Below are 24359 nucleotides of genomic sequence, written 5' to 3' on the forward strand. Positions count from 1 at the left end.
TCACCTAATTTTAGTATCCCCTGTATAACGCAATGAAGCCAGTTACCTCATCTGTTAAAGGACCTATAACATAAAATTCAACTTTTTCCATTTCTTTTGTGTTTTTGGGGCTCCCATATGTGTTTTCTATCCCCACAAATAACCAATTTTGAACAATCAGGCTTTCATATCATACAGGTGCTTTAATGGAAATTTCTCTCTGGAACAGCTCAACTGATTTTGGTCTCATCGTGATGTCATCAATGTCACCCTACTTTGTATAATTCCTCCTCTTCTTTAGTCTTCAGTTCCAAATTTGCATTTCCACTTTGTTTACAATGTCCACCATTGTTGATTTTCCAAGTTGGCATGTAATAGAAACAAGCCTGGTTTTATCTAGCATCAGTATTATAATGACTCAAATATTAAATAATCTGCATATCAGCACCCCCACCACCTCAGGACATTGTGGTACTGCATCTAAAACTGCTTTCAAAGTCCAGAAAGAAATGACAAGGACTGGTTATATCAGAGTGGTGATTGAGGCTCAAACCATTAGAAACTAGAAAATTCGCAATTTTAAAAAATTGCAGAGTGTGGTTGCCGCAGTGGCTTACATATGCCCCTCCCACTAGTATTGCCAGCCAATTACAATTTCAAGTCACGCCTTAGATCATGCGTAAGTAATTCGGAGGGGATTTAACCCCCGAAATTCATGTTTTTGCGACAAACGGTTACATTTCTCGCATTTGCGGCGCCCCCTATGGATGAAAATGGAATTGCTTTTAGAACTTGGTTGATTGAACCACCCCGGACATGTGATTGAAATTTGGGATGGATTGGACATTCCGTTCATGATTTATGGCATTTTTGTGATATAGGCCCCTCCTACTAACTTCGGAAGACGATTACGGCCGAACGATACGCACTTTCAAAATTCTGCGGCTCAGTTTTAATTGGATGGGTCCAGAGATCACGTGTGCCGATTTCTGTGAGATTTGAACGAAATCTGTAGGAGGAAAAGCAAAAAGTGTGTTTTGGACAAAATTCAAAATGGCGGAAAATCTATCATGGCGGAAATGGGCGTGGCCTATATGGGGAGATGCGTCATGACCCAAGGAATCCAGGGAAAAAATAATTTTGATTTTACGACCTACGGTTCAAGAGTTATAAGCCAAAAGGTAAAGTGGGCTGTTATAGCGCCACCATGAGGCCGACCTATAAAATTATAATTTTAATTAATTTGAGTGATAATTAAGAAATATCCCTAACAGTTTTGTAACTATAGTGATTACAGTCTCCGAGGAACAAATACTTTTATGTGAATTTTTGCCTTTTCCCATTCATGTCAATGGGGAAATTTAATTCACTAATAAATTCATATCAATTAAACTATACAACATTTCTCTTAACAAAATACACGCACACGATTCCCGATTTTTCCGGTCAATTTGACATATGGCTCAAGTGCGTACAGCGTACAGTGTGGGAGGTATAAAGCGTCAAAATAAAGACTACTCCAGTGAAAAAAAAATAATAATAATAATAACTAGAAAATTCGCAATTTAAAAAAATTGCAGAGTGTGGTTGCCGCAGTGGCTTACATATGCCCCTCCCAGTAGTATTGCCAGCCAATTACAATTTCAAGTCACGCCTTAGATCATGCGTAAGTAATTCGGAGGGGATTTAACCCCCGAAATTCATGTTTTTGCGACAAACGGTTACATTTCTTGCATTTGCGGCGCCCCCTATGGATGAAAATGGAATTGCTTTTAGAACTTGGTTGATTGAACCACCCCGGACATGTGATTGAAATTTGGGATGGATTGGACATTCCGTTCATGATTTATGGCATTTTTGTGATATAGGCCCCTCCTACTAACTTCGGAAGACGATTACGGCCGAACGATACGCACTTTCAAAATTCTGCGGCTCAGTTTTAATTGGATGGGTCCAGAGATCACGTGTGCCGATTTCTGTGAGATTTGAACGAAATCTGTAGGAGGAAAAGCAAAAAGTGTGTTTTGGACAAAATTCAAAATGGCGGAAAATCTATCATGGCGGAAATGGGCGTGGCCTATATGGGGAGATGCGTCATGACCCAAGGAATCCAGGGAAAAAATAATTTTGATTTTACGACCTACGGTTCAAGAGTTATAAGCCAAAAGGTAAAGTGGGCTGTTATAGCGCCACCATGAGGCCGACCTATAAAATTATAATTTTAATTAATTTGAGTGATAATTAAGAAATATCCCTAACAGTTTTGTAACTATAGTGATTACAGTCTCCGAGGAACAAATACTTTTATGTGAATTTTTGCCTTTTCCCATTCATGTCAATGGGGAAATTTAATTCACTAATAAATTCATATCAATTAAACTATACAACATTTCTCTTAACAAAATACACGCACACGATTCCCGATTTTTCCGGTCAATTTGACATATGGCTCAAGTGCGTACAGCGTACAGTGTGGGAGGTATAAAGCGTCAAAATAAAGACTACTCCAGTGAAAAAATAATAACTAGAAAGAGGCAATTCTGGGAAATTGCAAAGTGTGGTTGCCTACATCGCACCCGTCGAAAATGGAATCGCTTTTGGCTCTGCGTTGATTAAGCCACCCTCGACATGTGATTCATATTTGGGATGGATCGGACATTCCGTGCGTGAATTGTGGCATGTTTTGTAAAATAGGCCCCTCCCACTAACTTCGGAAGACGATTACGGCCGAACGATACAGATGATCTAAATTCTGACTGTGCTGTTTTAATCGGATAGGTCCGGAGATCATGTGTACCGACTTTTGTGAGATTTGGACAAAATCTGTAGGAGGAGGAGCAAAAAGTGTGTTTTGAACAAAATTCAAAATGGCGGGAAATCTATCTAGACGCAAATGGGCGTGGCCTATATGGGGAGATGTGTCATGACCCAAGGAATCCAGGGAAAAAATATCATTTATTTTACGACCTACGGTTCAAGAGTTATACCCCAAAAGGTAAAGTTGGCTGTTATAGCGCCACCATGAGGCCGACCCATCATGTTTTTGCAACAAACGGGTATAGGCCCATCCCAGTAATTTTGCCAGCCAATTACAATGTCAAGTCACCCTTTGTGATCATGCATAAGTCATTCAAAGGGGATTTCCCCCCCAAAATCGTGTTTTTGCAACAAACGGGTAATTGTTTTTGCAATTGTAGCGCCCCCTATGGATGGAAATGGAATTGCTTTTGGCTCTGTGTTGATTAGGCCATCCTAAACATGTGATTCAAATTTGGGGAGGATTGGACTTTCCGTTCGTGATTTGTGAATTTTTTTGTAAAATAGGCCCCTCCCACTAACTTTGGAAGCTGATTACGGACGAACGATATGGAATATCGAAATTCTGACTGTGCTGTTTTCATCGGATAGGTCCCGAGATCATGTGTACCGATTTCTGTGAGATTTGGACAAAATCTGTAGGAGGAGTAGCAAAAAGTGTGTTTTGAAGAAAATGCTAATTTGCTGCAAATTCGTTCTAGACGGAAATGGGCGTGGCCTATATGGGGAGATGCGTCATGACCCAAGGAATCCAGGGAAAAAAACATTTTGATTTTACGACCTACGGTTCAAGAGTTATACCCAAAAATGTAAAGTTGGCTGTTATAGCGCCACCATGAGGCCGACCGATATACTTCTAAGGTAATTAATTTTAGTAATTATTATGAATCTCTCCTCCAAGTCTTGTAAGTATAGCCCTTACGGTCTCAGAGGAAAAAATACTTGAAAGTGAGTTTTTGCATTTTCCCATTCATGTCTATGGAGAAATTTAATGCACTAATTAATTCATATCAATTAAACTATCCAACAAATGTCTTATCCCAATACACGCACACGATTCCCGATGTAGCCCGTCGTTTTGACATATGGCTCGAGTGCGTGCGACAAAAACTGTGGGAGGTATAATGCGACAAAATAAAGTTTATCTATAATAAAAACAACAATAATAAAAGGTCACTAAAGCAATAGTATGGTTGCCCTCAGGGCAACCACACTAATAATAATAATAACTAGAAAATTCGCAATTTAAAAAAATTGCAGAGTGTGGTTGCCGCAGTGGCTTACATATGCCCCTCCCAGTAGTATTGCCAGCCAATTACAATTTCAAGTCACGCCTTAGATCATGCGTAAGTAATTCGGAGGGGATTTAACCCCCGAAATTCATGTTTTTGCGACAAACGGTTACATTTCTTGCATTTGCGGCGCCCCCTATGGATGAAAATGGAATTGCTTTTAGAACTTGGTTGATTGAACCACCCCGGACATGTGATTGAAATTTGGGATGGATTGGACATTCCGTTCGTGATTTATGGCATTTTTTGTGATATAGGCCCCTCCTACTAACTTCGGAAGACGATTACGGCCGAACGATACGCACTTTCAAAATTCTGCGGCTCAGTTTTAATTGGATGGGTCCAGAGATCACGTGTGCCGATTTCTGTGAGATTTGGACGAAATCTGTAGGAGGAAAAGCAAAAAGTGTGTTTTGGACAAAATTCAAAATGGCGGAAAATCTATCATGGCGGAAATGGGCGTGGCCTATATGGGGAGATGCGTCATGACCCAAGGAATCCAGGGAAAAAATAATTTTGATTTTACGACCTACGGTTCAAGAGTTATAAGCCAAAAGGTAAAGTGGGCTGTTATAGCGCCACCATGAGGCCGACCGATAAAATTTTAGGGTTAAATAATTTTAGGGATAATGTTGAATTATCCCTAAAAGTTTTGTAACTGTAGTGATTACAGTCTCCGACGAACAAATACTTTTATGTGAATTTTTGCCTTTTCCCATTCATGTCAATGGGGAAATTTAATTCACTAATAAATTCATATCAATTAAACTATACAACATTTCTCTTAACAAAATACAAGCACACGATTCCCGATTTTTCCGGTCAATTTGACATATGGCTCAAGTGCGTACAGCGTACAGTGTGGGAGGTATAAAGCGTCAAAATAAAGACTACTCCTGTGAAAAAATAATAACTAGAAAGAGGCAATTCTGGGAAATTGCAAAGTGTGGTTGCCCACATCGCACCCGTCGAAAATGGAATCGCTTTTGTCTCTGCGTTGATGAAACCACCCTCGACATGTGATTCAAATTTGGGATGGATCGGACATTCCGTGCGTGAATTGTGGCGTTTTTTGTAAAATAGGCCCCTCCCACTAACTTGGGAAGACGATTACGACCGAACGATACAGAAGATCTAAATTCTGACTGTGCTGTTGAAATCGGATAGGTTGGCTGATATAGGCCCCTCCCAGTAATTATACCAGCCAATTACAATGTCAAGTCATCCTTTGTGATCATGCATAAGTCATTCAAAGAGGATTTCACCCCCAAAATCATGTTTTTGCAACAAAGGGGTATAGGCCCCTCCCAGTAATTTTGCCAGCCAATTACAATGTCAAGTCACCTTTTGTGATCATGCGTAAGTCATTCAAAGGGGATTTCCCCCCCCCAAAATCGTGTTTTTGCAACAAACGGGTAATTGTTTTTGCAATTGTAGCGCCCCCTATGGATGGAAATGGAATTGCTTTTGGCTCTGTGTTGATTAGGCCATCCTAAACATGTGATTCAAATTTGGGGAGGATTGGACTTTCCGTTCGTGATTTGTGCATTTTTTTGTAAAATAGGCCCCTCCCACTAACTTTGGAAGCTGATTACGGACGAACGATATGGAATATCGAAATTCTGACTGTGCTGTTTTCATCGGATAGATCCCGAGATCATGTCTACCGATTTCTGTGAGATTTGGACAAAATCTGTAGGAGGAGGAGCAAAAAGTGTGTTTTGAAGAAAATGCTAATTTGCTGCAAATTCGTTCTAGACGGAAATGGGCGTGGCCTATATGGGAAGATGCGTCATGACCCAAGGAATCCATGGAAAAAAACATTTTGATTTTACGACCTACGGTTCAAGAGTTATACCCAAAAACGTAAAGTTGGCTGTTATAGCGCCACCATGAGGCCGACCGATATACTTCTAAGGTAATTAATTTTAGTAATTATTATGAATCTCTCCTCCAAGTCTTGTATGTATAGCCCTTACGGTCTCAGAGGAAAAAATACTTGAAAGTGAGTCTTTGCATTTTCCCATTCATGTCTATGGGGCAATTTAATGCACTAATTAATTCATATCAATTAAACTATTCAACAAATGTCTTAGCAAAATACACGCACACGATTCCCGATGTAGCCCGTCGTTTTGACATATGGCTCGAGTGCGTGCGACAAAAACTGTGGGAGGTATAACGCGACAAAATAAAGTTTATCTATAAGAATAATAAAAGGTCACAAAAACAATAGTATGGTTGCCTTCAGGCAACCACACTAATAAGTATAAAGTGTCACAGTTACAAGAGTCTGGTTGCCCATTCGGGCAACCACACTAATAAAGTGTCACAGTTACAAGAGTCTGGTTGCCCATTCGGGCAACCACACTAATAACTTTGAGGGACATAGACAATATGATATTAAATATTAAAAGCAGTTTTAAAATGCATGTTATTTGCGCTTTAAGCAATGCAGCCGTGTGTGTGTGTGTGTGTGTGTGTGTGTGTGTGTGTGTGTGTGTGTGTGTGTGTGTGTGTGCGCACGCACGTGTGTGTGCGTGTGTGTGTGCGTGTGTGCCCAACTGCGCGTGCATGCGTGTGGGAGGGGGGGAGGGTTTTGATGGGGATGGATGGATGCCCATGTGGAGGGCTGGATGGAGGGTGTAATCTCCTCTCCCCTGCAGAGAAGGAGGAGGGATTTTCCCAGCAGGTGGTGGGTGGGAACCTGGCTGTGTAGCACAGTACGGGGTACGGATTCAAAGGGATGATATTCCTGCACTACTGAGGTGAGCTGAGCCCTGTGGCCACTGACTGTCAGACTGTGAAATGACTGGCAGGGCTGGAGCATGTCTAAGCACCCAGGGGCATTCAGGGATAAAAGTTTGAGCAGGTATACAGCAGTCCGAGACATAAGAGGAACAAGGGGAAATTCAAAGTCGAAGCACAGTATAATGTGATCTGGATAAGTTGTTACTATCCTCAGTCAGCAGGACCTGCAATTTGGCACTAAATTGTAAAGCTAAATCTTTTCTTTTCACCCCCATGTTTCTCGTTTTCCTCTCCACTTTACGGCTATCGCCTTTACCCCCGGCGCGGCTGAGATTTGGGACACCTTTCTCTCTCCATTGTGTCCATTGAAAGGTGGACAGACCCTGTTCTTTCTGTGGCTCTCTGTGGTCTGGTAACACGTTAAGAGGATTAGAGATGGGGTGCCTAGTTGCGGCACCAAACAATATCCTCCTAGTGAGTACTAGGATCCTGTGGTACTGTATATGTTCAGCTGTTATACCAGGTTTAAAATTCGACCCTGTATTCATGTCTCACATGTATCTCCTCTCTCTGCCATTAGTTTTCTACACTGAGCAATCTGAAACAAAGCACAACAATGCAACAACAATTTTAATAAAAGAGGATAATAGAGCCCTATAGAGTTTTATTTAGTTTTAGTTTTCAAATGTCATTCCGGCCAATCACTTTTAGCGTCTTCACTTTTCTGCCCACACTTTTATCTGTACTTTACTCAGCCAATCAAATCACTAGGGGGTGATCAGCCAATCGTCAGTCAACGTTTGTGTTCACACAAACCCTCAAAGCTGGGCATAGGAGGTGCTAGCGCCCCTCAAAAAAGGTGGAAGACAAGTCAGGGTAAGTTGCTTGATTAAGTATTTAGATATTTGATATTAATTTTGGCTGCACCGCCCCCATTCCTATACAAACCCATTGTAACTGTCCGCCTGCTTCCCTGTCTCCCTCGCCTGATGAGCACCTGTCAGGTTGTAAGTTCCCAACTTCATTTATCTTTTTTTAGGAATATAAAAAAAAAAAATGCATGTTTTCACCGATTTTGCCCCCCAATGATAGGGCCCCCCATGAAATGTTAGTTTTTTTGTGAAAAGTCATGATGAAATATTAAAGAAGAGTACTTCAAGTTGCCATGTATTGCTGTACTGCAATATATTTTGATGAGAAATATTTGTATGGAATATTTTATATTGGGTAAAATATACCCGTGTTTAGTGATGGTGTAACAAAAAATATGTTTAGTGTTCTAGGGTTAAATGTAATTTATCACGTGTGAGCCAAGGGGGGTAGGACCCAAGTGCAGAACAGGGAGGCAGAGAAGTCCAAATGCTAGAGGGTTTATTCCAAAATCCAGGATACAAGGCAACATCACACTTAACATACAACAATGATCTGACAAAGGAAATGAAAAACCAGGGGAGTATAAATACACAAAGACACAGGTGAACTCAACAGATAATCAACACAATGATTGGCTAAAAGACTAACAAGACAAGGTGGAAACACTGGGGTAATCAGGGTGAGACAACACAGGTAACAACAGCAACAGAGGAAACCAAGGGACCAAAAATACTACAAAACAAAACAAAACTGAAAACGTCACGTATCGTGACACAATTTACAATTTAGGCATTTAGCAGACGCTCTTAATCCAGAGCGACTTACATTAAGCAAGAACAAAAAAAAGCATGGGAATACATCACATAAAAACATGCGTAAGCTAAGAAAGTAACAGTGGAATATCTATATAATGAAACTATACATATAAACTATACATATATACTACTATGCTATACATATGTACTATGACGTGCTATGACTACATACAATGCAATTATAGTGCTGTCTACATAACATGCTATAAGTCTGTATCAAATGCTACAGTCTACAGAAATGCTATCTAAGGGGGGTGGATGGAGTCTGAAAAGGTGGGTTTTCAGACTACGGCGGAAGATTGGGAGTGATGCTGCTGTTCTGACTGCAATGGGAAGTGCATTCCACAGTTTTGGAGCCAGAAGGGAGAAGAGTTTGGGACGTGTGGAGCGTTGTCCCGGCGTTTTTAGTGAGGGTACTTCCAGCTTCCCTGCGTTGGCTGATCTGAGAGACACCATTGACAATGAATTGCCAGCTTTGAGTGTTTGTCCCAACACGAACATCAAATGCCATTGACAATGAACATTTTTTTAGTGTAAACACAAACATTGTGTAAACATGAAGACGAAGGTGAGGAGGCAAATTGTGATTGGCCGGAATGAGATGATGTATGATGATGTGTAATGATGATAAGAGCGACCCTCACTTTACACAGGTGTGATTTTTTTATTCAGGTTCAGGGTTTTCAGGTGACTCACAATTATGCTGTCCCTGTCCGATCAAACTAAAGGGGTTCCTTTTAGGGTTCCTAAAAAAACACTGTTTTTAGGAAGGCAGCTACAGTGTTTGCAAGTAGGCTACTCACCATTACCAACACCGCTTTTGGGTGACTGAAGTCAATGGAAGACTAACTTCCCCCTGTGCTTTTTGTGAGAAGAAAATAAATGCAAATGCATAATCAAGCAGCTGTCTACACTGAAGTTTGCTTCATTATTCGGGGGTCAGTGTGTGAGTGTGTGGATGATTGAGGCTGGCAGGATTAGTGATAGTGATAGCTATAGCGATAGCTATAGCAGCAGGGAGGTGGTACGACATTTATTATTCAAACCCATGACCCGAGGATGAAAAATGCATGTCTCAAGCTCAGGCACGGTGTTGTGGGTAATCATTTATGTGAGTGTCTCCAATCCCATGTGGACCTGAACGTGCAGCATCTGACAGATGATACCTCACTCTGCCCTCCTTTGTCCCCCACCTCCGCTTGGCCCTCCTAGTCCAAATCAACCCCCAACGTCCCCCCAGGACACTGTCCGCCTGCTTCCCTGCCTCCCTCGCCTGATGAGCACCTGTCAGGTTCAAGCTACCACACCTGCCCTCATCTCTTCACCGCCACAAGCATCAGGTCTGTTTCACTTGATTATCCCACTTTTATAACTCTTTAAATCTTCCCTCCACCATCCATTTTACAGAAATATATGATATATCCATGTCTTTGTGTCTACTTTATGTTTGAATTATTCACATGAAGACAGTCAAAAGCAAAAGCATCTTCCCACTCAAATGACACATAATCGGCTAACCTTTGGAAGAACGGTTATACGTAAATTGCCCACTGGTGCATTCACTGTTCTCTGGTCTGTGGGAAGATGAAAGTTCAATGGCTTTGGCTTGAAGTAATAATATACTGTATATACTGTAAATATATACAGTGTTTCACTGATTGGCAGATAGCGGAGGTGGAACATTTTACTTTGGTACAAGAAAGGTGAGAACAGGACGTTTGGTTTAATCCCAAAGCACACCAAAGGGTCGAGACGGGACAAGACGGTTTTAGCGTTCGTCCTAGCGGGGTGATATGTCCTGTTGCACGTCGACCCACGTCGACCCAAGTGAATCAACTGGTTCAATTCAATGGCCCAAACCACACCAATGGGTCGCCACTCGCCATGCAGCTACTCGCAACCGTTAGGTTGCAAGGACTTGCATGGCGACCCATTGGTGTGGTTTGGGTGAGAAAGTATTAGTATTTTGGAACGCTCGGTGGAGCTGTGTTTAAGTACCTGCCTACCATCGTGGGGTCTAGGGGTTCGAATCCACCGCAGTTCATCCAGCGTTGTCGAGCGTCTACTCAATGCGAACACATTCGGTCCGTGTTCGAGGGAGGGAATCGGGGCGGGGAGAGTGATTTGGATTAGCGTTACTGCACATGAAAAAGCGTGCAGTAAAAGTTTCTCTGTCTGTGTGTGTGTGTGTGTGTGTGTGTGTGTGTGTGTGTGTGTGTGTGTGCCTGCGAGGGTAGCAGGTTTACCATTGACACTGTGGCTGTGCGAGGCAAACTTATAAGATGTAATGTGCAAATGCAAATGTGATATGGAAAAACGGGAGGGAGGGGTGGAGAAAGGGAAGTAAACACACACAAGGAGGGAGAGAGAGAGAGAGAGAGACAGAGAGAGAGAGAGAGAGAGAGAGCAGCTGGCGTCCTCCTAAATTATAATGTACACCCAATTTACTGTGAAATTAGCTGGTAAATGTGTTAACATCTTCTCCCCAGAGAACACGCGGAGGAAAGGTTTCTGGTGGAGTTTGAGCTTTGGGTGTGAAGTAGGAGGCATTATTAATGTCACATACTGTACACCGACCCAGGGTTCTGTCTTGCTCCATCCATGCACAGTTGTTATCAACAGAGTACCAACCCTATCCTGATACTTCATCAGATTATGGAGGCATGAATCTCATAGACCAAACTCCGTAGATGGGGCGACAGAGCTTTTGCCTTTGCTGCCCCAACCCTGTGGAATGCACTCCCCAAAACACTCAGAGATGCCTCCACCCTCAAAACCCACCTCTTCAATATTTCTTTCCCTACATAACATTTTTCACAGTTTTTAATGTTTTTATCCCTTAGCTTTTATTTATTTTCTAATAAAGTTGTTTTTATTTTGTTGCTATTCCTCTGCCCCCATGTAAAGCGTCTTTGGGTACTCTATAAAAGTTTGAGATATTATAAAACATTAAAAGGTGAGTATACTCTGAGTCGTCAATGGCGTCATGCACAATAGCAGCACCCTGACTCTGTTTGACCAGAATGGAACAGAGCCTTAATTGGTATCGGTAACACCTGTGAAGTTAGTAGGAAAGGGGCCCGGAAGTAGGAAGAGTTAATCTGTTGTCCGCTGTACATAAAAGCATTCTGTATCATTGTACTTAAACAGGCTGTGTACCTGATGGTCTGTGGCATCTGCAGCCTGTCGGGGTCGGAGGCAGAGAACGTTGTCAGGCTGGAGCCAGCAGGGACACCCTCCTCAAAGCGGATGTGCTTGGGGTTGGTGGGGAAGTAAGGTGGCTCGTTAACGTCCTGGACGGAGATGGTGACTCCCGCTGTGGACTGGAGCGAGGACTGGATGCCGCTGGCCAGGTGGGCCTGGTTGGATACCACCACCGTCAGCATGAAGGCACGGTTCATCTCAAAGTCCACCGGCTAGAGGTAATGAGAGGGATGAGACACAGTAAGACCCAGGTTGTTATGTTCAGTTCTTCTGTAAACACAACACTGGAGGTAGGCTAGTGTCTGGATAGTTTGTACAATGTTTGTGGTTTGTACAATAGTCTACTTGCCAGCTTATAGAGCCCCATTGTGAACCTGGACATTTTGAGTACCCTAAAGTTTTATGGTACAAATCTCGAGTATGGGTCCCCAGCATTTAGAAACTGCTGGATGCTAACTTGCATATGTTGGGCAATTTTCATAATAGGGGGTTATATGTGACCATACCATTACTAACCTATAGAGGTTTGAACGCTGTGGGGGGTGGAGGTCTACCAGATGTATGATGTTGATGATTTGTTCACTGACACACATGTAACAAACAATGTTTAACATTCTGTAACCTGGCTGTGTGCTCGTCTTCATACAGGCATAAGTTCCGACATACTAACAGTCCGACAGTCATTAGTCCGACACCCAGTTGTGACCCTGCAGTGCTTCCCCTGGGAGCCCATCAACAAGCTGTTCCATGGCCAAAGAGCTTCGATAAACAGCCACTGGTATTCAGAGCACAGGCACAGACATGCCATACGCACTCACGCAGCCCGAGGGAAGGAAGCGGATGATAGTTCAATAACTTGGCCTCAACCATCTGCCCATGGGCAAACAAATCTCCACATCCACATCCCTGCGCTCCATCCCTTCTAATGAATCTGTTCCAACTTACTATGACTCACTCCTCCTCTCATTGAGATCCACCCACTCTCTGCTCCTTCCTCTCCTCATATAGCCACATTGAGCTGACATCCTCAGCGTTAATCATAAACTGTAATGTATGTACTGTATCTCAATGAGTCATTGGAACCAGGGCGGATGATGTTTGTTTGTGTGTTTACGTGAACACTTGTTTGTGTGCCGATGCTGAGGACGATCCCCAGAGAGCAGTGTAAATGTGTGACATGTTCTGGTTGAGACCTCAGCCAAGAGGAGCCGGGGTCCCTGGTGGGAGATTGCAACAAACGTAGATGCAGTGATGCATCTCTGCCAGCAGCAACAGAGGCCCTATAGTAAACACTCACAGTAAAAATACCAACGCAGAGCGCCTTCCAGTGACTTCTCGTCTGCCTATCCCAGGTTGTTTGATATGAAGCCGATTAGTGTCGGTAGCCATTCCAGCTCCTGGTCCCCAGGGAGAGTTAAAGCCTTTTTTGTTTACTCTCTGAGACAGTCACTGTTCCCTTGGGAGTCCTGTCTCTTATTTTATGATTTCCTGATAACTTCCCATGGGGTCACTATATTCGGAAGTTCATGCCCGCTGAATTGAGAGGAAAGGATTAGGCTATAAAGGCACTAGGCAGTCTAGCAATATGGCATAGAAACAAAATGCCAGCGCTCTGTGCTCTGGGTGCTGTTAGGATTAAAGAGGTGTTATTGCCATTTTCGTTTAATATAATTGTACAGTGAATAATATTTGTGTTGCAGTAGTCTGGAACACAGTAAAAAAAAACAGGGTCCTCGGGATTGGGAAAATAAGTTACCACAAAAAACCTGCTACATTCTGAATACATTTAAGGACAGACAGACAGACATGCAGGGAAAATATATACAACTAGAAACAACGTTTACTAACAACATGACATTGGCTGGTCATGAAAATGTACAGTACACATATTGTACAGTACATACAGTGCATCTAGTTATCTATTTAATTTCCTGTAGGTAAAAGTATAAATGGGCTGAAGCATTAAACAGTGTGTTTAAATGTACCAGAACAAGTAGTAACAAGAAAATACTTTGTTGTTGCAGCCATTTACCACATGCAGCAACAACTACATTAGGACTGCATAAAAACACTGCTATGTAAATGAGAAATCAATACCTCATTTCCTACAATGGCATTTCCTACAGAGGCTATTGGGTTGCAAGTCTGCACGCTTGTGTGTTGGCTGTGAAGGACACAGAGGTCTCCCATCCCTCACTTGGAGCATCTGTCTTCAGCTGACTCCCTGGACGATTGCTATCACCATTAGCAACCATCCTTACTGTGGAAAGCCATGGCCAAATAACACCACTGTGTGTTTGTTTGTGTGTGTGTGTGTGTGTGTGTGTGTGTGTGTGTGTGTGTGTGTGTGTGTGTGTGTGTGTGTGTGCGTGTTTGCAGTACGGCATTACCGGTAAGGTCAAGTGGCGGGCCACATGCTCATTGGCTGGTATGTTATCATTTTTTCAAAAGGTTTAAAAAAAGGCATGTGCTGGATCAGAAGTCAGAAGAAGAACCTTTCTGCTTTGAAGATTAAAGATCCCTTAGAAGGGAACTACTCTACGTGTCTCAATGCCACTCCGCATCGTACCTTCACCACGGTGACCATGCCGTCGTTGGAGACGGGGTCTGTGCGGATGGTGAAGTGTCCGGCGGGGTCTCCACTGATGATCCGGTAGACAGCGTTCCAGTTGGGCGAGTGAGGCTGGTCGGCATCGATCACAGTCAGGTTAGCCACTGCCACGTCCACCCTGTTCTCTGGAACCTCACCGGCAAACTGAGAGAGAGAGAGAGAGAGAGAGAGAGGGAGAGAGAGAGAGGAGAATGTTAGCCTGTACCACAACTGCGTCAATCCGTCTTTATCTTGGCTGGAGCTGCAGCCTTCTGGGATCTTTCACAAGCCATTTGAGGATGACAATATTTGTATATTATACAATATTTCACCACCTTGTTCATTGTTCTTGACAAAACAACAAGCCAACTTACACTTCATTTCCTTTTGGGTTTGGAGTTACGGCAAGCTTAACGAAGCCCAGCACTCACTCACTCACTCACTCACTCACTCACTCTCACACACACTCACACTCACACTCACACTCACACTCACACTCACACTCACACTCACACTCACACTCACACTCACACTCACTCACACACTCACACTCGCTCACGCTCACGCGCACGCGCACGCGCACACGCACACACGCACACACACACACACACACACACACACACACACACACACACACACACACACACACACACACACACACATACACACACACACACACAGATATCCTAGAGAGCAACTAGAACTGAGTGCCTATACTTGCTTGTTGCACCCAAGTAGGCCATGCATGGCCTACTTGGGTGCAAGCAGAGTGTGCAAGTACTGTCGACGGCTACAAACTTTCAAATCTCTGTGAAGTAACGGTTTCAATATTGAATTATTAGTTTTAGCTATTTTCTACGTACCTAGCTTTTGGAGGATGGAGGAAGTTTTCTTTTGTCCTGAGTCTGACACAGCGGTAGTCTGTCTAGAGCACAGCTCTATGACTTGCACTTTTCCTCTGGTACAAGATGATCTCTCTGTAACCTCTGTTCTACAGATATATTCCTTATCTTTCCTTTAAATAACCTGAAAAGTATCTTGAAACTATTTTGACAACAGTGAATGCCACAGACGAAAAACTGTCTATGTCCACACTATTGATCCATAATGTATAAATGATAGATAAGGGTTCAGGACAACGAGGCCTTTTCCTGGAGTCAGAATGAAATTTGGACAGTTTTTCGTCTGTGGTACTGTTGAAGGAGATGATGGTAATTCATTTTAAACAATTCAAAAACATTATTTTGTTACGTAATTAACAACGATCAATTAAGTAATGATGTAATTAATACGGGTGAGTGACGGGTTATAACTGGCTCTCAATGGTGACGTAATAAGGATGTGTTTCGGTGTCGGGTGGATTAAAGGAAATGCCTCTATGTATATATGTAATTTGATTAGCGGTAGGTATACTGTGGTTACTCGGGTCGTTTGATGCGTATGTCCCTTGAATCCACCCGACACTGAAACATATCATCATTACATCACCATCGTAAACCAATTCTACCCTGGCATTATTTGGTACATATCTTCATCAGTCATCACGTCATGGGACATACGCATCGTAGAACCGGACGAAAACATACCTGCACGGTCTGCTTGCGTATGTCCCGTGGCAGTGTATGACGTAATGATTACTTGTGCTTGTTATGGCAGTGGTGTCGTATTACATACATGTATACATAGGGGCATTACCTTTAATCCACCCGACACTGACACATATCATCATTACGTCACCATCGATAACCAATTATACCCTGGCATTGGTACATATCTTCATCACGTCATATGTGACTGCTACGGGACATACACATCGTAGCACCTGACGAAAAACATTACTTGCACGCTCTGCTTGTGCAAGTAATAATATTCCATTGTGTTAAAAGGCAATAAGGCAGAGGAGGAGGGAACGCGTGGAGACAGACAGAGGGCTGCAGTGACAGAGGCTCAAGCAGCTGTAAGTCATGTGCTTTGTCCTGATAAGCCTGATGAAGAGTGAAGCTCTGTCTGTCGTCTGTCTGTTCTGCTGGGATTGATCAAAGCTATCCAGACGCAAGGGATTAAAACAGAGAGAGAGAGAGAGAGAGAGAGAGAGAATGAGAATGAGGGACAGTGACATGTACCCAACCCAGAAATACGTCCATCAAACCCGCTCCTCTTCATCATGATCACATCACACCGTAGCAGACTTGTGTGGACTGCTGCGCCTCAGAGTCACAATTCACAGGGTCGCCATGATGTCAACCGGCGTGATAGAGTTACTGAGCTGCTTATTTGAGTGTAGGATATCAAATAGCAAAGCCCCCTGACCAAACACTCCACCATACCATAATACCCTGCCTGGCATCGCTCAACATCAGGCCAGCAAACAGCCCACAGCAGCGGGCAGATTAGGTGTGCAGTGTGTGTGTGTGTGTGTGTGTGTGTGTGTGTGTGTGTGTGTGTGTGTGTGCTTGTGTGTGTCAAAGTCAAAGTCAAAATATGACGGGAGCCATGGGGAGTGAGCCAGTGTTGAACACATTGGTCTCTCTTGCACACAAGTATTCCAAAGCCTCCTTATTCAGTACAGTTGGTTGTTGGACAACCCGGACATGTGTGTGGCGTGCGTGTGTGCACGTGTGTGCGTGTGTGTGTGTGTGTGTGTGTGTGTGTGTGTGTGCGTGCGTGTGTGCGTGTGTGCACGTGCATGCGTGAGAGAGCTGTGAGACTCCATGACATTCTTCAGACAACACACACATGTCCGGGTTGCCCAACACCCAACTGTACTGAATAAGGAGGCTTTGGAACACTTGTGTGGAAGAGAGACCAATGTGTTCCACACTGGCTCACTCCCCATGGCTCCCGTCATATTTTGACTTAGTGACCATACATGGCAAATCAGGCACATGTTGACTTTTCGGGACAAGTTTGTTTAGACAATCCGTCCAAAAAATGGTTATATCGTCAGAGGACTTGAAACACGAGAGCTAAAGCGAGCGAGTCGCCGTGCCAATCCAAATCCAATTCCAATTCGAAAAAAAGAGCTAGTACATTTTATGTGGTAACACTGGAGGGTCCAGCACAGATCTCTTATTATCAATATCCTAAAAGATAAAAGGGGGGGAAACAAGCACCAACCATGGACTTATATCAATCAATACAATTTCCTTTTAACCAATATTGCGTATATATGTTAATAAAACTGTTACATAATCGGGGATTATATATATTTATGAGATGATAACCTGATGATTGTATTTATATATATATATATATTATATGATAACGTGGTTATGCTTATATATATATATATATATATACTTATAATATATCGTGAATAGGTTACATTGTACAGAGTGCTGATCAACACTTTCAGTCACAGGTCTGATCTGCTGTGGTGCGTGGAGGCGGAGACCCATCAACCTGTCTGCTCACCCCCCCCCCCCCCCCCGTCACCCCCCCCCCCCGTCACCAGGAGCCAATCCGTGCTCGGAGGACCGACCTGGGAAGACTACTTAGCAGCACCTGTGACATGCAATCATTGGCAGTGTCTCTCAGTCTCCCCATACTGAGAGCACACTGTCCAGAGGAGCTAGGGAATGCTCAAATGTCTTGTAACTGTGTATAAGCGTAGGCCAGGGGCTATTTCTGTGTGGAGCCCCTGAGCTGATTCTGTGATTCCGTAGGCCAGGGGCTATATCTGTGTGGAGCCCCTGAGCTGATTCTGTGACTCTGTTATTTGTGATGCTGAGCTAAAGTTACAACTGATTATAATTATATATATATATATATATATATATATGTAGAGATATATAATATATACTATAATGTACGGAGTATGGGAGCGTGTTTATTGTAAATCTTTGTTAGGCAGTAGTTAGTGTAGACAGCTTAGATAGTTTTGAACTTGTGTAACCCCTCTTTTCTTTTTATTGGTTAGAGTTAGGTCAGAGGGTTATGTGACACTTTAGCATAGGGCTAGATAGTTTTGATGGTTTCATTTAAGTTGCCCCATACAGCCTGTCTTTGTGTTGAATTTGGAATCATTATTGTTATTATTATATACCTTATCATTCTACCGTTGAATAAACAACAATTCTCGGTCCAGCCGTGTTGCATCCTCTTCTTATACCCCTAGACATACAAGGGGAATGTAACAAAAACAATTACTTAATTTGCAGTGGTTGGAGGTGTCCCATACTCTTTCATTGAGAAGTTTCGACCCTGGAGTTGGCTAGGACATCAACAGGTTGACAAAGTCTTAAAGGTTATTTGATGCACACGGCAAAATGAATAAGCCACCATCTTTATAGACTCAACTCTATATCTACCAACTACCGGATCAATAGCTGGAGTGCAGTATCACACAACAGTGTCTCTTGTCATCAAGTGACACCTTCGTAATAAGGAGTATAATTTAGGCTTTACTTTACATCTTTAATCTTGTGTTTGAAGCTGCATGATATCTCGTACCCGTTAACACATACTGGTTTCACTCTAAGCTGACACTGGTTAAGGAGCTGATGATAATGCACAAGGCGCGTAGAAGCGTATTCATTGGAGACTCCGATTCTCTGATCAGATATTCATTCCTCTCTTTCTGCGACATGGTGTCTCTCATGATGGAACAAGAGGCGAGGCAGAGAACAGGCTTTCACCGTGACTGGCACGGGACGCGGCGTTCGACAAAACACTTCATGCCAGCGCAGCCACCCACCTGTCACTATGTGTTGGCAGCGGAGGAACTAGTGGAGGAGGCAGAGGGAGAGATGGGAAGAGAGAGAACATGTGACAAGGAACCTCATCATTGTGGAGATGACATGTACTGTAGGAAGGAGGCCAAGGCACAGCGGTGCTGCTACCTACTGTACTGCACAGAGATTTCCCACTGAGTGCATGGGCTCCTACTATACTCCATCCATCCGTTCAGACTGTGACTCCTTCCTTCATCCCTCACCCTGTATACCTGTATTCATTCATCCAAACCCTCCTTCAACCTCAGAAAATAGGACAGTGTGATGAAATGTTCATCATCAACGTTAAAGACACCTGATATAGTGCATTAAACTTATTTAATTCCTTATTTTATTTGGTGTGGTCTTTAGCTGTATGCATGTCTGTATGTCTCCCAGCCCCCCCGCCACACACACACAGCCACCTTGAAGAATGGGTCAGCTTCTAATAGGGATGATGAAATGTTAATCATCAACATTAACAACAAATTCCCCAAGCTTTCTATTTTGTGGGGTTTACTGCAAACACTAAACATTTGCATAATGGCCCCAAAATGGTGTTACCCCACTGTTAAACTGGATGATTTATGAGGGGAGTGGGTGAAAAGTGCTCTGCTTCTCACAGCTCCAAGTCCTCCACTAAAGTTCATCATCAATATCCATGATAGTATTAACTTGCTTCTGTGGCGATGATGGAAATGCACTTAAACACTGAAATGCAGTTAGATAATACTAATCTATTACTGGCCACTGTCATCCATATTATGCTGATGTCACGAGAGAATCCTAATGGACATGAGGGGGGTGCGGGGTGGGGGTGGTGAGTCAGGAAAGACTTCTGATTTACAACCATCCATGTCTGTGATTTACTGCTACTGTAACCAACAGCTCCTAGAATAAAACAACCCTTCATTCTCATCTCCTGTTCCCATCATTCTCTCATCACTTTTTCCTCCTTTCTTCTTTAGCAGCATCACTTGGTGTTGGCGGTGCTCCACAAATCTTATAGGTAAACACCTCCTCACTTTTCTCCTTCTGTCATTCTCTCTCCTGCTCCCCGTGTCTCCCCTGCTGTGTGAGATGTACGCAGTTTTCTGTGCACGCTTTGGCTGACACACCTGCGCATGCTCATCACCATGAGGGTCTCAATGGCCCCAGGGTGAATGCTAATGCTAATCTGTTAGCGCCTGCCTAGAGCTATAGGCCTGCTGCAGGTACAGTATAGGTACTGCCACAGCTGTGGTGATTACAGTTGCAATGCTAAGCACCTTATCTACCCAAGAGGCATAGCCGCACGTGTGCACACACACACACACACACACACACACACACACACACACACACACACACACACACACACACACACACACACACACACACACACACACACACAGAAGCTAGAGATACCTGGATAGAGACACTTTTCATCATAGCATTAATATCATAATATATGGTATCCTGGGATACAGGACACATGGACCTGCCTTGTCGCTATAAATAATACTGTCTACCTCCATCCCTGTGGCCCTCTTACATTACACTATACATATTTGCTTCTCCTGCCTCTAAAAAAACCTTTCCCAAATGCCATTGTTACACTGCCTCACTGCAGCCGAGCAGAGCACAAATCAGTCCTCTGACATTTCCACTTTTCACAGTTCTCAGGGGAAGAAAGTCCCACGCCACAACCATGACACCTGCTTCGGATGTTATCAACAGATAATCACCATTATGCTCCTTATCAGACCCTGCAATGGAGCAATATGGACATTTTATACTGCAAGTAGGCGACTAGGAAACACGGAAGGGAAGCCATACTGCCACCGAAGCTAAACCAACGTGAAACTGTGCTATACACTATACAGTGTGTATATGCTGTACAACAACTTTGCTTTACGTTTCCTTACGTGGCCGGTTCAGACTGAGGTCAGAGAGAGAGAGAGAGAGAGAGAGTCCAGCTAATTCCTTCAGCATTGCTGAGATGCACTGAATCATTTATAGTTACCTCCTGTCTTCACAATGACCTTTTGTAATGTAATCACTCCTGAAAACATCATTACCACCCTGATAATCATCATTAATGATGTGCTGGCCTGTATTCTTGCTGATGGAAGTCAATAGTAAACTGATTACTTAGTGTCTCTGTGTGTGTGTGTGTGTGTGTGTGTGTGTGTGTGTGTGCGTGCGTGCGTGCGTGCGTGCGTGCGTGCGTGCGTGCGTGCGTGCGTGCGTGCGTGCGTGCGTGCGTGCGTGCGTGCGTGCGTGCGTGCGTGCGTGCGTGCGTGCGTGCGTGCGTGCGTGCGTGTGCAACAAAATGTAATTAATTCTATCTCTCCTTCTTTAATATTCCATTTCTCTGAATTAAGTTACGATTAAGAATGCCACTTTTCTGCTCCTCCATCCACTGTTTTGTTTCATTCCTATCACCATCACTTCTATTTTCACTCCCTCACATACTCATCTCTTCATCTATCCACACTTTACTACCCCCAACCCCCCAATCATTCCCTCCATCATTCACACTTTCCTTCCCTCTATCTCTCTTTAGGCTCCTCCCTCACCACCCGCATTTCCTTCCCATCACTCACGGTTCTGGAGGTGAGCATGGGGGGATTGTCGTTGATGTCGGAGACAATTATGATGGCTGTAGCCGTGTTGGAGAGACCAAAGTTCAGGTTGCCCTCCATGTCCGTCGCCTGCACGATGATGGTGTACTGGGACACTTTCTGTGGGAGAGAAGGAGAACAGAGGAAGCACCATGTGATTCATCAGTAGCAGAAAACAGCAGGCTTGGCTCCTACCCTCCCAACCAGTCTACCCGTGTGAACTGAGTGGTGCAACTCCGTGTGGGGTCCCCGGAACTTCCAGACCCAGATGAACGCGCCCAGGGTGCCAGCCCGGTTCCGGCGTGCCGACCCACGTCCCAAACGGACGTGTCAACGCGCAACAGCAACTTGTGTAGGAGCTCTCCGTGGTGCTGGTATCAACACAAAACAGCTTGTGTGGGTGCTGTTCTTGGTTCTGGTATCAACACATAACAGCTTGTGTAGGAGCTGTCCGTGGTGCTGGTATCAACAAATAACAGCTTGTGTGGGTGCTGTCCTTGGTTCTGGTATCAACACATAACAGCTTGTGTAGGAGCTCTCCATGGTGCTGGGGTGAATACAACAGCTTGAGTAGGAACTGGGGGCAACTACACTGTGGTGCATGACATTACAATCAATCAATCAATCAATCAATCAATCAATTCCCCCAAAACAAAAATAAATGAAAAAGGAAACGAAAAGCACGACATGAGAGCTGCATTACAGTGCCAGCTCCCCATGGGGCTGTCAAGAAAGATGAAACTTATTCATCATCTCTGTTGGACAGATGTGAAGACAATGATCCGACTGACAGAGATTAATGGAGTATCATTGCCACAATAATATGAGACAATGACGAATGTAGCTTCATGTTTGGGGACAACAGGGCATCACTTTGACGGGGCTGCTGAAATACTGTTGCTCCACTGAATTGTACAAGTTCTGCAGCGCTACAGGCTGTGTGGGTCGCCCCTCCATGTCCCAGGGTGCTAATAGGCTGCAGGAAGGCTCAGAAGCTTCCTTTCGGTATAATGCATCCCGTCACTAGGATTCTCAATTACACTCCCAGCATCTCTCTCACCTGCTAATTACTGAGTAAATATCCCAATTAGACCGTGACTCCACATCAGGAGGATCAGACAGCCCTCCTCTCGGCTCCGTCTCAGCAAGACGCACGACTCCAGCCCCACATGTGCACCCTCATTAACACCCCCACTCACAAGTATGGACGTAAACAATGGCACTCACACACGCACGCACATGCACACGCGCGCGCACACACACACACACACACACACACACACACACACACACTATACTGTAGTTTCACAAAAAAGCTGAGATGTCTGGCCGTCCCTGCGTCCCATCATTCCATGTACGAACACCACTCTCACTAATTAACACTACGAAGTCTGAAAAAAATTCACTACTACTCAGTCTGACTATTCCGGCCCAATCGACCGCTCTCCCCCTTTCTCCCCCGCACCACTCGTTCACACCTCTTCAGCTGGAGACGTCATTGTTGCCTACACGCACGCACTTTTCTTTTTTTTTCTTCCCTCTCTTATAAATACATTATTATACACCCAATGAAAATGTACACTTCACGGATTATATAGGCATATATTGCAACATAGCCATGGAAGAGTGCCTTTGAAAGTTGCTGCCTTTTGTTGTTTTTCCTTCCAAAAGAGCCAAGATCACGTCTTTTCTTGTGTGTTAGCTTACATGTGCTAATATTATAAGCTAACAACATTAAAAGCCAATGTATTGTAAATGCGGCATGTCCGCGGTAAATTACTTATACAAGTGAGTCGCGTTATATTTACCTAAATTACCAGCCAAAGTACATTCCAAATAAACAAGTATTAGCCACGTTATGATGTTATCAGTTTAATTAATAAAAAACATTGCATTTCTTTGTCCCAACTACGTGACCGGGCTGTTTTCTGCCCCCTCAATGTCGCAACCCAAATATTTTATAAGATGGCTCTCCGCATCATAAGTGCATAATACTTGTTTATTTGGAGTGAACATGACAATGACGAGTAAATAAATATTAACACGACTCCCGTCGATAAGTTATTTCCGCATTTAGCTGAAAACAGGCTTAGTAGCCTACTATTATATTTGATTGATTGTGCCAAAGAATCGCATCGGGTCAAACCGGCCATGCAAACGAAAAAGTTATATAAATATATATAAAGTTATATATTGTCATTTTTATATAGAGGGGGAAACATTATAGGCTACGCGTGTTATCGATGTAATTAATATATATATTTGATTGATTGTGCCAAATAATCGCCTAGTTAGCTGTGTTGTGTGTAGTTGTGTGTTCTTTTTTTTCCCTCCACCCCTCTTTTCTTTCAATGATAACTCGCTCATTTTTTGCTCATTTAAAAAAACTCAAAATACCATGTAAACTACGACATTTGGTCTTTCATTTGGTATATAGATCGGTTATGTAGGCCCTATCTACGAAACGGTATCAAGTGAAAAGTTAATGTCGGGAAATCGGTTTATTGTGTCAAAGATTGGATACGTCTTTTCGAATACGGCCGTTAGTACTGTTAATTCAACATCCGGTGAGGAGAGGATACGGATCGTGTATGTATTGTGTATAGAAATCAGCGCATACACTTTAGACCGGATGTAAGCCTTGCACACTAGCAATAGCAGCAGCATTTGAGAGAGGGAGGAGGAGGAAAAATAATAATTGCCTTGCGTGCAGAGCAGGC

General features: G+C 43.5%; 1 protein-coding gene across 1 annotated transcript in view; it reads right to left on the minus strand.

Annotated features, from left to right (window-relative positions):
- Nucleotides 1–24359, minus strand: part of LOC310862327 (cadherin-4-like) — a 243801-nt gene that overhangs the window by 8346 nt on the left and 211096 nt on the right. Inside the window, exons 9-11 of the mRNA XM_083770178.1 lie at nt 21622–21759; nt 14301–14486; nt 11687–11943 (exon numbers count right to left, since the gene is read on the minus strand). Of these exons, the coding sequence (XP_083626304.1) occupies nt 11687–11943; nt 14301–14486; nt 21622–21759 (581 nt within the window). The remainder of the gene's footprint in view (nt 1–11686; nt 11944–14300; nt 14487–21621; nt 21760–24359) is intronic.

Source organism: Protomyctophum parallelum (genome assembly GCF_964188405.1).
Source record: "Protomyctophum parallelum genome assembly, chromosome: 7".
Lineage (NCBI taxonomy): Eukaryota > Metazoa > Chordata > Actinopteri > Myctophiformes > Myctophidae > Protomyctophum > Protomyctophum parallelum.